A 14432-nucleotide genomic window follows, 5' to 3' on the forward strand; every position below is an offset into this window, starting at 1 on the left:
TCATGAATGCCCAGGCTGTTCAGCAAAAATAGCCCACAGGAAACCGTATCGCAAAGGTCAATTCTTCTGGAAAGGAAGGGACAACAAGCCATCTATCTGAAATTTTAATGAGCAGATCCTGGCCTCTGACCCCATACCATGACCTAACAATCCAGTATTGAATGCCATGTTAGCTTCCATTTCCTGTGCACGAGGAGGCAGAGCTCCCGTCCAAAGGCCAACCATCTGCCGGATGGAAGATTGTCTCTGCCTGGCCGTCTGTTATGGTTGAGCATGAAGTCTTTATGGACAGACTGTCAGTCCTGACTCCTTGCTTCACAGAGATGGGGAGTTAAATGGTTGAGACACCAGGACGGTGGCTAGGATTTTCTTTCCTGCCTTATTTTTTCCCTCCTGCATTGGCTGTTTTCTTTCAGTCAAAAACAAACCAAGGACAATCTTGAGGTACATTTAATCCTTTGGAAAGAGCCTTGCAGCTTTTAGGTTAAAAAGCAAACAAACAAACAAAAAAACTGGACTTCCATAGTCAAAAGTAACAGCTGAATATAGAAGAGCAAAAAGAAATGGATTATCAGATGAGAAAGTAGGGAAAGCCCCCAGCCCAGTGTATAGCACATATGAGGTCCATTATGAGTAAAAAATTTGCCTAGTCAGAGAGATTCAAGAGGCCAGCAGCTAGACTCATCTCCAAACTAGTCTGTCCCACTGAGTTCAAAGGAAACAATTTTTCAATTCCTCTGCACAGTGTTGCTGAATGTTCTGGGAACCAAAGTATAAGAACCACTTGAGTACTTGTTGAGACTTCCCAGACCTTCCTAATAATAATGTCCGGTGCAAATACCAGGGGATTTGAATTCTTAACAAATGGTTGGGAATCCCGTGGGTTGGGGGCGGGGCACTGTATTAGCTTATTTAATGGTCTCTGCCATCTGGGAGGTTTGTCTTTTACTTTCACTTAACAGATGCTGAACCTGAAGCTTAGAAGTCAAGAGTTAAAGACACAGGCTGCGTTTGCTAAGATCTGGTGTGGGCTCTGACCTGCTCCTCTGCCCTGTGGCCATGGGGAAGCCTCTTAACCTTTAGACACTGGTTTCCTCATCTGTATATTCAGGATTTTAAATGGAAATAATGCACTGGCTACATTACTTTAGTACAATACTGCGATCCTATGAAGTCCCATAGTAAATAATGTGGTAGGTAACTAGCAACGCAGTGATTATTAAGTAGGTTCAGTAACCAATCACCCTGTTCAACAGGCCTGATTTACCAGTTTGTCCTACAAGACAGGAAAGACTTTGAAAGCAAAGGCTCTTCTCTTTCGTTTGGTTTCCCAAGGCCCTCACACAGCGTTGCTAATTGTTGATTGAGGAAGGAATGAAGGAATGGAGAAAGGCCACGCAGAGCAGTGACGGGGTACACAGGGCCGGATTTAAACTGGGGCTCACACCCAGACCTTGTTTCCGGATGGAGTGTTGGGGTGCTCTGGCCCAGAGAAGGTGGGGCCTTTGGCCAGTGCCTCTGGCTTTCAGGGCTTTTTGTTTTTAAATGCCCATACTTCTGTGAGAGGGTTGTCGTAGTTCTTGAGAAGTTTGCAAAACCCGGGGTGGGGGGGGGGGGCTAGAAAAGGCGCTTTCCTGGACGTAGCAGAAGTCGGTAATGGGAGTTTTCTCACACACTGGTTCACTGGCCCGCGGAATGCGGGCTGTGTCAGGACCTGGTGAGAAGTCACAGGGCAGAATTCCGTGTTTGGTGGGTGTTGGCCACCGTCTTTAATACACCCCGCTCCTTCAGTGACCGTAGCTGCGTCGCTGTCAATCCCCAGGGTCTTGGAGAGGGCGACAAGTCCTGTTATCAAAACGGACATCATGGCTCTGCCAGGCTCTCTGGCGGGAAGGGCGGAAGCCACCAAGAACTAGGACTCAACTAAGGCAAGGCCCCCGCGGAGTCTCCAGCCACAGGGAGGGGCGCCCGGGAACCTGTATTTCCAACAGACGCACTCAGATGCTTCTCATGACCGGGAAAGTTGGGGAAACGACGCGGTACACCCTCTCCTGGGTCCCATGCCTTGCGTACACAGGGAAAGAAACGCGAGCCAACCTAGCAACGTACACCCCAAAGCAGCACATCAAACACGTCCTGCCCAGACGTCGTCGCGTGCCTGCGAGTCCAGGCTTCCCTCTGAAGCCCGAGGTGTCCGTGTGGCGGCGGAGGGCACAGGCCCGGGGACGCGCGCCCGGGCGCTGGACCGCCTTTCAGACCTGCTACCCGCGTTGCGCGGGCTCCCGGCGAGCCGGGGAGCGAGCAGCCGAGTCATCATTTCCAGCCCCAGCCTGGAAAGCTGGACCGTGCAGCCGCGTGTGCTCTTGGCAGCCGGACGCCCGGGGCCCCGCGGCCACATCATCCCGGGGCGGGGATGTGTGCGCTCCGGGCGCCCGCGCCGCCACCGAGCCACGTCTGTGCCGCCCGGGCGCGCGGCCGGCGAGGCGCCCGACACCGAGCCGCCCCCCTCACCCCTACCCCCCTCACCCCACCACCCCCGGGAGTGGGCGAGCGCCGGCTCTGGGCGGGACCCTGGCGGGGGCCCCCCGAGCGGTCTCTAGGACCCGCGGGACGCCGCCGGCGGGCGGGGGTGCGGGGGAGACGATAATTTGTTCCGTGGTAATGAGAAGGGCGACTGCTGGCCGTGGATCCAGTTCACAGGCCTGCCCTCTCTCCCGAACGCTCTCCCTCGTCCCCGGGCCAGCTCGGACAGTTCGCTCCTGTACTGCAACGGTCAAGGCTGGCTCGTGCCAGCGCCGCGCGCGCGCGCACACACGCACACACCGGGGGGAAACTTTTTCAAAAAAAAAAATGAAAGCCTAGACTCGCTCCTCGGAGGCGCGGGCGCTGCGCGAGGGCTCCGGGGCTGAGTCCCCGCGGCAGGAAGTCCCCCGGGTCGCGCCGCCCGGCCCCCGCTCGGCGCCCGCGTGGGATGGTGCAGCGCTCGCCGCCCGGCCCCGAGAGCTGCTGCACCGAAGGCCGGCGACCATGGCAGCGCGCCCCCCGCCCGCGCCCCCCGCCCGCGCCCTCCTGCTCGCCCTGGCCGGGGCTCTGCTGTCGCCCCCCGCGGCCCGAGGTAAGTCGCCGAGCCCCGGCAGCTCCCCCGCCGGACCCTGGCCCTCCTCTCCCGCCCGCAGCCCGGGGCCGTCCGCGGGCTGGGGGTCGTCCCCCGGGGGGACCTCGCGCCGCAGGCACCTCGTTCCCCCCTCGTGCGGGGCGACGGCGAGCGGCGGGGCGGGGCGGCGCGCGGGGACCATCTGGGGGAGCCCCTCCTCCCTAAGGTGCTAATTCCCGGGGGGTGGGGGGGGGGAGGAGAGGAGGAAACGCTTGGCCCGGGGCCGGCAAGACGCCGGCGCGTAGCCCGGACGGCACAGCCTCGGGTCCCCTCCCCTCTCGGGTGTCCTTCGCCACGGTGTCCAAGCCTTGACAGTTACAAGTGTGCGTCGGGTCCTCTTCCTGACACCCTCCTTAGCGAATCCACTCCCCACTTCCCAGTCCTGGGGCAGCCCTGCAGGAAGTTTCCTTCCCACCGCGCCTCCCCCACGGACTTGAAGGAGACCCCGTAACCACACAGGTGAGCCGTCCGCTCCTGCACAGGTGCGCCTGCTGCGTTCCCCAGCCGTCTCCATTTTTTGAAAAAATTGACTCTTCACCTACTTCTTTAGTTTTCTTCCCCACTTTTTTTTTTTTTTTTCTTCTTCTTCTTTCTATTCCGGATGGCTCCCTCGTTGTGTGTGGCGGCCAAGCTTGAGCAGAATTTTTCCGCCTCCTGCCACTTCGTCGTTTCTCGGCTATAAATAATCCTTAAATCAACCTGTGTAAAGTGACAACTCATTTCAAAGTTAAACTGAAATGTAGGTATTATAGCTGTTTTATGGATCTAGATTTCCTCAAGTCGTATCCCCTTCAAATTGGGCACCTGTGGAGCTTTTGTTTTTTGCATAATGAGGACTCACCCAGCAGGTGCCTTTTTAAAAATTCAGAAGCTTCCCCAGGACGCCGTCAACGCGGTCTTTCTGCCGCTAGAGGCGCTGTCAGCCTACCAATGAATGGCTTGCCTTGGCCTCCAACTCTAAATTTCTATGGTTCTCTGTAACAGGCATTTATTTTTCAACAACTGGCCTCAATCATGAGCCGTTACCACTTTATGGTACGTTTTATTTTGCAATTGCCACTGCTACCCTCCACCCCCACCACGTCTACTGTAATGTGGCTAAAACCCAGCTCTTGTTAAAATCCACACAGCAATGAAGACCAATTGGGGAATTAATGATTAAATTAAAGCATCGCACAAAGCAGTGAAAAACAGTGGGGAAGCCAAGAAAGAATACTGCTGACTGTTGAAAGACCTGCGTTGATAGTAGTAAAAAAAAAAAAAAAAATAGTAGTCAAAAGGGCTTTTGAAAGACTTTTGTACAAATTGGTCTTTTTGAATGTTTATTGAGAAGGAACTTTTAAAAACTCAAACAATCTCAAAGTGTGCCTGTGGTGGTCCTTAACTTGGTATATGCTCTATAGGCATAGAAGTCCCTTGAGCATGGAGAATATTAATTCTTTGTTTTATAAGAAAACGTTTAGTAAATCAAGTTAATGGAAATTATTCTTGGAGTAGGGGACTTTTGGTGGAGAGAGATTTTCCCAGGGGTAGATCTGGCTCCAACAGAAAACCAGTTAGACCTAAACATTTTGTATGGGGATAGGTTGTGATATCCCAGCATTCACTGCTTGTTTATTTTTGGATTCTCAGTATCAATTCTTAAATCAATCAGTGCCCCAAATCATAGCATTGAAGTTGCTTAAAAACTCAAGCGTATGATAAAACGTGTCTTTGTGTTGGCAAGAGAAAAGGAGGAATTAAACTTGTTGAAGGCAGAGTATATCCTGGGGTTTTCTCCCTGTGTTTTACTCCTCTGACCTAAAGTGGTTGCCTACTTGGTACCTAACAGGTCCAAAACAGCACCCTAGACACCAACCCCTCTACTCTTCAATCCTTCCTCCTCCAGTCTTCCCAACTCAGTAATAACACCCTCTGTCTCTCCAGATGTCTCATGCTAACATAGAAAGTCATCCCTTTCTCTCTAAACACCACCAACCTCCAAGATGTATTCCCATCTGCCCTCTTCCCACCATTTTGAAGTATGCCTTCTCCAACCTAGCCCTCCTTTTTAATTTATTTTTCTCTCTTCCCTAGAAGCTTGATATCCCTGCTAGAGTAGCCTCCTAACCGGCCCACTGGCTCTCCCCCCTGCTCCTGCACACTGTATTCTTCCCAATACTACAGCCAAAGTCCTCATTTTCAATCATGAGTTGGATCATGCTGGTTTCCTGTTTAAAACTCTCCAGTGGCTTTCTATGGCTCTTAGGAAAGAAAATTCAAACTTCTAGATAACTTCATCCCTGTTTTCTTCTATGATCTCCTTTCTTACCATTCCCCTACTTGCTCATTCTACTTCAGCCACACTGGCCTCTCTTCTCTCCAACTTTCCAGTATAGTGGTGCCATAATTTCTAAAAAACAATTCAATGTTTATACTATAAAGACTTTGCAAATATTGTTCACAGTCGAGCCACACAGTGTTCTATGATTCCATTTCATACCTCTTGCAACTTTTTGTTTTTCCTAGAGTTAATAATTGCTTTTTTTTTTTTTAAGGCCTCCCCCCCCCCCTTTATTTCCTGTGTACCAATCTCTACCTTCCAGACTATCTGGGAGAACTGTTAAATTCCTTTCAACATGATCAAACACATCAGGTAATCTATCCATTATTTATTAATATTTAGTGTTCTCTCTCCTGGAGCGTGTTATCCTTTTGTTCCAATATAAACTACTTACTTTTTAGGATACAGTAACAGCTGTGGTCTCAAGACTACCCTTATTACTAAGATACTTGCAATTCATTTTGTATCCTTCCTCTCTGGGATCACCTGTTTTCTGAGCACTGTAACTTTCTCTTTCTTACTTTAGTTCCTTATTTTTGTGGAGCACATTTCTAGTAACTTCCTGAGGAAGGGTGCATGGGAGGTAAAACCACTTGATAACTTGCTAGGAATATTCAGCAGCAAATAACAGAAAACCTGACTACAGATTTTTTTTTTTTTCTTTATCTTTATACAACCTGCAGTTGTGAAATAAGCCATGTAGTAGCTGGTGTAGTGGGTCCATGAGACCATCAGGGACCCAGGATTTTACTTTTGTTTGTAACTGGTATCTTTACATGTTGGCTTTTGCCTTTATGTTTCTGGCCCCTGGTGTCATGACATATGCTCTACCTTTTAGCTTTGTACCTGAATTCTAGGCATAATAAGGCAGAAGAGGTGAAGAGCAGAGACAGCCAAATCTCTTTTAAGAGGAAAATATGATTACTTCCAGAAACCTTTGTAGCAGATTTTGTGTTAATCAGCCTGAGACACGGGACCACTGCTAACTGCATGGGAAAATAGTAAAGTACATATTTTTAGCTGTGCACATTGGTATTTTAAACAAAACAGATTCTGTAAGGAAGGTCAGAATGTGTGCCTGCCAGACGTTGCGTAAAAATCTGGGTATATGTTCCACGCTTGACTGCTAGTTTGTTTAGGTATAAAATCCCAAGGCAGAAGTCCCATTTCCTCAGGGTTTGATAAGATATTCCCTTACTATCTGTGTGCCCCTTGCTGCTTGAGAACTCGATAGCACTCTGTCAGTCCTTTAAATGTAGACTATTTTTTCCCCCATGGAAGCTATTATCATATTTTTACTCCTAGTATTTTTACGTGTCATGATGATTCACTTTAAGTTCTTATCAGTTATCATGGTGGGAACTCTATGGCCCTTTCGGTTTGAAAATTCATGCTGTGGAATTCTAGTCCATTTTCTTGTAGTATTTCTTCCGTTATTTCTTCCTTCCTGGTTTTTTTGTCATGCTTTCTATGAAACTGCTATCAGCTGAATGTCTGTCCCACTCTCCTGGAGATATTCTCTAACCTCCTTATTTATTTTTCATCTCTGCATTTTTGTTCTATTTTCTGAGAGTTTAGTTTCATTTTCCAACCTTGCTATTGAGTTATTCATTTCTACCAGACAGTTAACTTCCAGATGTTTTCTGTTCTACGAATGTTCCCTTTCTTTTCTTTTTCTTTTTTTTGTACTGTTCTGTTGTTTTTATTTTTTGTGTGTAAAAAATATAAGATACTGATGAACTCTTAGAGTATTTTAATTATTTTTTGAGCATTTTTTGTTCACTTCATGGTCATCATTAGCCCTGAGATTCTTCCCTACTCCCATTTGTTATAATCTCTGAATTTTGGGTGTTTATGTTTAATAATGAGACACTAAGAGGCAGATTGAAAGGTCTGTGTGCTTCCAAAGCACCGCTCTGTTGTGGGGACCTTCATAATCACTGACCGTATCCTCTTTCTTAGGCTGCTCCATTTTCCCAGAGGAGAACTGTGCATCCTCTTGCTGAGGAGATTGAAGCCTGACTAGATGGTCTGTGAGCCAAGCAGAGGGGAAAAGGGTTATAGTGGATGTCTCATTCTGAAGTGTGCTTTGCTTTTTCTTGTTTGTTTGTTTTGTTTTAATTCATCCTTTTGTTTTTAATTTGGCACCTTGCTTTTCCTCCCTCCCTCAGCTAAGCCTGAGGTCCTTGAGCATGGAACTTCTCTGCTTCAGTGTCTCCAGAAAATACATCTCCTCATCTGTCAGAGAGGAAGGGGTCATTGCCTCACCATGGTGTCTTTGCAAGGGATCTAGGGCTCCTAACTTCTTGGATGATATTTCAGCTCAGCCTATATTAGCAGTCAGAGGTGTTCATGTCTCCTGTTCCCAAGCACTTTCATATTCAGCTCATCTATCTCCCCTTCTCGATAGCTTCCCTCCTCTCCAAGCAGCAGGGTTCCAGCCCTTTCTTCTCCACTAAGTAAGGAACCACTCATCTATCCTCCTTCATCTTGGAAAGCTTTGTTGTTCTCCCTTACCTGTTATCCTTTCTCCAATGTATTGTTTTAAAAATTATTGTTATTATTCCTGTTGTGGGGTTTCAAGAGGGAGGGCAGGTAAACACCTGTGGGTCTGCCATGTCTGTTAAGAAGTCAGCCTGTGCTTCTGGGCTTACCACTCCCTACATAGAGACATGCTTTCTTTCTCTCTGGGCTTACCACTCCCTACATAGAGACATGCTTGCTTTCTTTCTCATTTGGCTCTTTCTGTTCCTTCCTTGTGGAAACAAAAATTACATCAATTTTTAAATGTTTTAAAACTTTCTTTTAAAATCTACAAATGCCAGAAGTCAATATATACCTAATTAGATAGATGTTGGAGCTGTGGAAACTGTGAAGATTTTTTTTTTTAAGCAATACAGCTGCATCATGTAAAGATGCTAACCATCTTTCTTCCTGGTATGGATGACGCCTTAATGAACTCACTACAATTGAAAAAAAAATTGTTTTGTTTTGTTTTGTTTTGTGTTCCAAGAGCCGTTTTAAGCCGAACTGTTCCTGTGGTATCTATGATTTATAAAGACAGGTGTGAGAAACATTTTCAGATGTTTCTTGTATACCAAATGGCCAGCACTGTAGTCCTTTGGCTGTGTACCCACTGAGATCTGTATTAAACAACTCTGTGGTATGTACAATTCTTTAATTATCAACTCCCTGGGATTGAGAAAGTGAAGTTGATATGATCTAGACAGAATGTTTCAAGAAATAGTTTCTATGCATTTCAAGTAGCTCTTTCTTTATGTGTCTGTTTAGTATTTTATTGAACCCAAAGTGTTTATACCGGCACAGACTTACTTAAAAAGGCATTTACTGCGTGCGTTGGTGCCAGGGGCAGTTCTAAGCTCTTTGCTCCCACCATCTCATGAGTGTCTTGCAGCGGGTCGTGCTATTATCCTCGATCTACAGAGGAGGAAACCATGGTGGCAGAGGGTGAGTATCTGCTAAGTTGCCAATGTAGGGCAGTGTTGGGGCTGTCTCATGATGGAGACTAGGTCTTAACCTAGCCTCAGGGAACATTTTGTAGTCCATGTGCTCTGCACTCTGTCTTTGCCATAATTTATAACATCGAGAGCAATGAGATTATAATTGAGCTTAGTTTTAAGCAGAATGGCAGTGCAGTTCAAATAGGCTTTATTTGCCAATTGAAATGTGCCCATTGAAATTCATGCTGTCTGATGGGCTGCCATTTCAGTCTTCGTACTTCTTCCAGCTCATTTTTCCTTCTGCATCCTTGTGTGTTAATGCCCAATATACCTTGCCTCCAACTGACAGATAGGATGGAGAACCTGAATAACTCAGCATCATATTGACATTTTTTATCTTTTAAAATTTTATGTCCTCCCAAGTCTATATTAAGAGCTTAGCTTCTAGATGAGTGCCTAAAAAATTGGGCAGTCTCATCTGCTACCTATCTCTAATCAATATTCAGTATTTTTTGTATTTAAATATTATGCGAACGGTACCCTACTGTATACAATTGCCTTCTGCAACTTTGTTTTTAAATCAGTATTTTTAAAGTCTTGTTCATGTTCATACATGTGCTTTCTTCATTCCTTTTAATTGAATGAGCCATACATTGCGCATTCCTATTGATAAATCTGTTTTCTCCAACTTCTGATACTGCAGTGGAGCAGGGATACTTCCACTTGTCTCCTTAATACAGGCGTGAGTTCTAGGGAATCTATTACAAATGAATTGGGCAATATGTGCAATTTTCCATTTTTACGTGTTTTGCTCCATTATTTTCTAAATTGGTTGTACCAATTGACATGCCTCCTTGTTAGAAAGTTCTTGTTACCTTTCTGCAAATACCTGGCAATTTCAGACTTTTAAATGTTGACAAGCTGGATGTGAACTATTTCATTACTTTTATTGTCAATATCCTGATTGCTAGAGACTCTGACTCTTTTTGTGTGTCCATATTGTTTTCTGTGTTTCTTCTTTGAGTTATTTAGTCTTATCATTTGCTCACTTTTCTAGGTCTGGTTGAACATTTTTCTCTTTCCTAAGCTCCAACAGAGATTTTAAAATAATTTCTTCTAGGGGCACCTGAGTGGCTCAATCAGTTAAGTGCCAGACTCTTGATTTCAGCTCAGGTCTCAGTCTCAGAGTTGGGAGTTCATGCCCCACATTGGGTTCCATGCTGGGTATGGAGCCTACTTAAAAGAAGAGGAAGGAGAAGGAGAAAGAGGAGAAGAAGAATTATTTATTTTAAATTTTAACTTTTCAGTGTTCACTTTTAGTATAACTAGACTTTATTTTTTTATTCGTCATATGAAGTCAGCATCTATTTTTTTCACATATTGGTAGGATAACTAATCATCTAGGTTAAAATTTATTGACTCCTTTCTCCTTTCTGATAAATACCAAGTATAGACAGATATGCTTCTGGGTTCCTTGTTCTGTTGAACATTTATTTATCCTATTTCCAGCATCCTCCTGTGTTCAGGCTCCCATAAACTTTGTAATCAGTCCTAGGTATTTAGATTGGTTGGCACATGGTGGTGTAGAGGGCAGACACTGAGGTCAGCTTGTGAGTGTTTACATATCAGTTCTGCCATCCAGTTAACAGACATGTGACCTTGAGAAGGTGGTCAATATCCTATGTTGTCAGGAATTTCCCAGTTTTAGCACATTGAATCCCATGTTGCAGGAAACCCTTGGTACTGGGCAAACCATGAAGATTGATCATTCTAAACCTTGCACAAATCGTACAAGTTTTTTCCCCCAGTTTTTCCTTCTTTGAAATGGTGACAATAAAGTATCTGCCCCCACAGGAGTGCAAGGAGGAGTAAATGAGATAATGCATGGAAAGTATTGGACAGCTCGTGCTAAATGCTCAAAGAACATTAATTTCCCCTCTTACTCTTCCAACTCTACTTTATAGTTCTCTGGACTATTCTTGAAACATTAATATTTTATATGAACTTTAGAATGATCTTGATAATTTCTGCAAGATACCCTCTGGGGACTTACAGATTAATTTGAGGGAGAATTGACTAACTCACGACATCGAAGCTTTGCTTTATGAATATGGGCAGTTTTTTTTTTTAAAGATTTTTATTTATTTATTTGTCAGAGAAGGAAAGAGCACATGAACACAAGCAGGGGGAGTAGCAGCCAGAGGGAGAAGCAGGCTCCCTGAGCAAGGAGACTAATGCAGGACTTGATCCCGAGGACCCTGGAATTGTGACCTGAGCCAAAGGCTGATGCTTAACCAACTGAGCCACCCAGGCATCCCTGGTCACTTCCTTATTCATTGTTTTTTAATGTTATTCAGTAAATTTTAAATCATTTTCTTCTTTAAGCTCCTGCACATCTCTGTAAGATATATTTTGAGGTACCCTAGATACCTAATAGATTTGTTATTCTGAATGTTATCATTGTTTTTATTTTTAGGTTTTCACTTTTTAGTATGGAAAATTTAAAACACATACAAATGTATTTGTATGTGTCTATTTCTCAGCTTCTACAAATACGAGCTTATGGCTATTCTTGTTTTACTTGTGGAATTATGTCTTTTTTTAAAAAGGTTGTCATAGATGTTTTCTGTTCAGTGTAAATAAATATTACTGATTTTTGTGCTTTGTTTTTGATTTCAGTAAATTTGCTTGATTTTTATTCTGATAGTTTGTAAATTGGTTTCATAGAAATTCTAAAAGAATTACCACCAGAAAATAATAGTAAGTTCTGTTTTTTTTCTTTACAGTTCTTATTCATTCTATCCCTCTTATTTTTCTTCTTTCATTGGTTAGCCCCTTCATTACAGTGATAAACAAAAATGGTGACTGAAGTATCCCTGGGTTTTTTTCCTCAACTTCAGTGAGAATAACTAGCTTTTCACAATTATGGTGGTCATTGTAAAATTTTGTTAGATATGTTTTATCTTGTTAAGAACATTTCCCTGTATTGCTGGTTTACTAAACTGTTTTCTTTTTAACATATATATATGGTTGTTTAATTTTTTTTAAGCTTTTCCTAAACATTTTTGGATAGAACACTTTTTCATGTGTTGTTGTTTTCCCCCTCTTTCTTCTGTTATTAGTGTAATGTATTGTGTTAATAGATTTTATATTGTTAAACCATCCTTGAATGGCTAGGATAAATCCTCTGTGATTTGGGTGCATTTTTAAAATATAATGTTGAATTCCACTTATTGATTTTATTTATACTTTAGCCACTCTAGGGCAATGCTCATGACCAACTTTAGACTCTAATTTTCCTTTCTCTAAATGTCTGTTTTATTTTCATTTCAGAGCTTTACTGTTAGCCTCAGAAAGGGAGCTAGGGTGCTGCTTCTTTTTTGATTCCTAGGACAGCTGTAGGTATATGAGGTGATTTTTTGTTTAATAGATTCTGGCACTTCATACCAGGGTGTGGTGCTTTTTCATGAGAAATTTGAGTTGACTTCTTCTTTCGTAGATCTCTTTTGTTTTGTTTTCCATTTCATGAAATCCTTGTCCTTTTCTTCTACTTTCTTGGAGTTTATACTGTCCTGTTTCTTACTTCTATTACAAGCTTAGCTCTTCCATCTTCAGGCATCCTCTAATGTTATAGTCACAAAGGGTGAAAGCACCCTCTCTGATTACTCCTTTCACTATTGCACACATTTTGCTTCCAGTTTTGTGTTATCATTCCATCCCAAATAGTCTGTAATTTGTATTATGGGGTTTTGTTTTTGTGTCTTTTTTTTTTTTTTTGAAGATTTTATTTATTCATTTGGAGTGAGAGCTCATGCAAACATGAGCAGGGGGTGAGAGGAGAAGCAAAGGGAGAAGCAGACTCTCTGCTGAGCAGGGGGCCTGACATGGGGCTAGATCCCAGGACCCTGGGATCATGACCTCAGCCAAAGGCAGATGCTTAACCATCTGAACTATCCAGGTGCCTTGTGTCTGTTTTTTATTACTAAGTTATTTAGATATATCTTTTGATTGGTCTGTGTGTGTTTTGCCTTTCAAATGCTGGAGGAAGGGTAGTTTCTTTGCTATTGGTATCTGATTTTATTGCGCTTATGTCAGAAAAAGTCATCTGTGTCCTATTTACTCTCATCCATTTAAGGTTTTCTTTATGAGCTCATGTATGGTTAATTTTTGTAAAAATTACGTATGTGTTTGAAAATAATGTATTTAATGTATTGGGTATAGGGTTCTAGATATGTAAATTAGGTTAGCTTATTAGCTGATGTCACATCATATTATGACAAATAGTTTTTGTTCAGTATTTCTGCTTCTAAGAGAGGTTTTAAGAATCTAATGGAGTCATGGGTTTTCCATTTCTCCTTGTAATTCTGTCAGTTTTTGCATTATTCATTTTGAGATTAGTTGGTTGCATCCATTCAACATGTACAACCTTAGATTTGTCTAAGATAATTTGCTATATACCACATTATGTACTCCAAATTATTATATCCATTTTCTTTTGGCTAGAGTTTTTCTGGTGTATTTATTCCTATCTCTTTACTTAAAAATTTTTCATCTTATATTTTACAAGTGTCCATCATAAAGAAAATACTCCTGGATTTTTAAAACTTTGTAATTGCTGCCTATTAACCAACTAATTTTACCCACTTACATTTATTGTGACTTTTGAAAATTTTGAACGCTACTTATTATTGATATTTTTAGATACTTTTAATTTTCTGTTTCCTATTATATTACTGAAGGATTATTTACACCTACTTCTGTCCAATTCTGTTAATTTGGAGGTTATATATTGCATTTCCACAGTTTTAGTAGTATTGCTAAATTTTTAGCATTTGCACCTCAGGCACCAAAGTATAAAGGTGGTCAGTAACTCTGGCCTCCTCTCAAACTGTACTACAGGCTAAGAGTGCTTAATGCCTTTCATCTCTTCTCTAACTGACTGTTGTTATATAGTATTTTATTCTATCATTTTGAAACACATTATCAAAAAATGTCATGGGTCAGTGGTAGGCTTTTTTTTTTTTTTTTTTTTTAAAGATTTTATTTACTCATTTGACAAAGAAAGAAAGAAAAGGGAGGGAAGCAGCAAGTGAATAGATTCCCTGCTGAGCATGGAGCCTGATGAGGGACTTGATCCCAGAACCCTGGGGTTGTGACCTGAATGGAAGGCAGATGCTTAACTGACTGAGCCATGCCGGAGCCCCTGTTTTTGTTTATTATGGTCCTGGATTATTCAGATTGTTCCAGTGTAACCAGTTCCTCTCTTCTATCATGGTTTCTTACAAACTATTTCTGCCTCCTGGATTTAGTTTGCTTCTTTTCAAAGTGGTCTTTCATTGAAGATCTATAAGTAACAAATCTATGAGTAACAGATCTCTGCATTTGCCTGAAAAATGTTTGTTTTCGCTTTTTCGTGAATGTTATGTTACCTGTGTATAAAATTCCAGGTTGATGATTATTGTTGCCTAGCAGATATCATGTATTGTATCCTGGT

At 42.8% G+C, this 14432-nt stretch overlaps 1 protein-coding gene across 2 annotated transcripts in view; it reads left to right on the forward strand.

Moving 5' to 3' along the window:
- Positions 1–2509: 2509 nt before the first annotated feature.
- Positions 2510–14432, forward strand: part of ADAM12 (ADAM metallopeptidase domain 12) — a 331503-nt gene continuing 319580 nt past the window's right edge. For both annotated transcript variants that reach the window (XR_009353215.1, XM_059172861.1), the window contains exon 1: positions 2510–3115. Coding sequence is in view for 1 of the 2 variants with exons in the window: in XM_059172861.1 (XP_059028844.1) it covers positions 3028–3115 (88 nt within the window). In the remaining variant the exon portion in view is untranslated. The remainder of the gene's footprint in view (positions 3116–14432) is intronic.

Source organism: Mustela lutreola, chromosome 4 (genome assembly GCF_030435805.1).
Source record: "Mustela lutreola isolate mMusLut2 chromosome 4, mMusLut2.pri, whole genome shotgun sequence".
NCBI lineage: Eukaryota > Metazoa > Chordata > Mammalia > Carnivora > Mustelidae > Mustela > Mustela lutreola.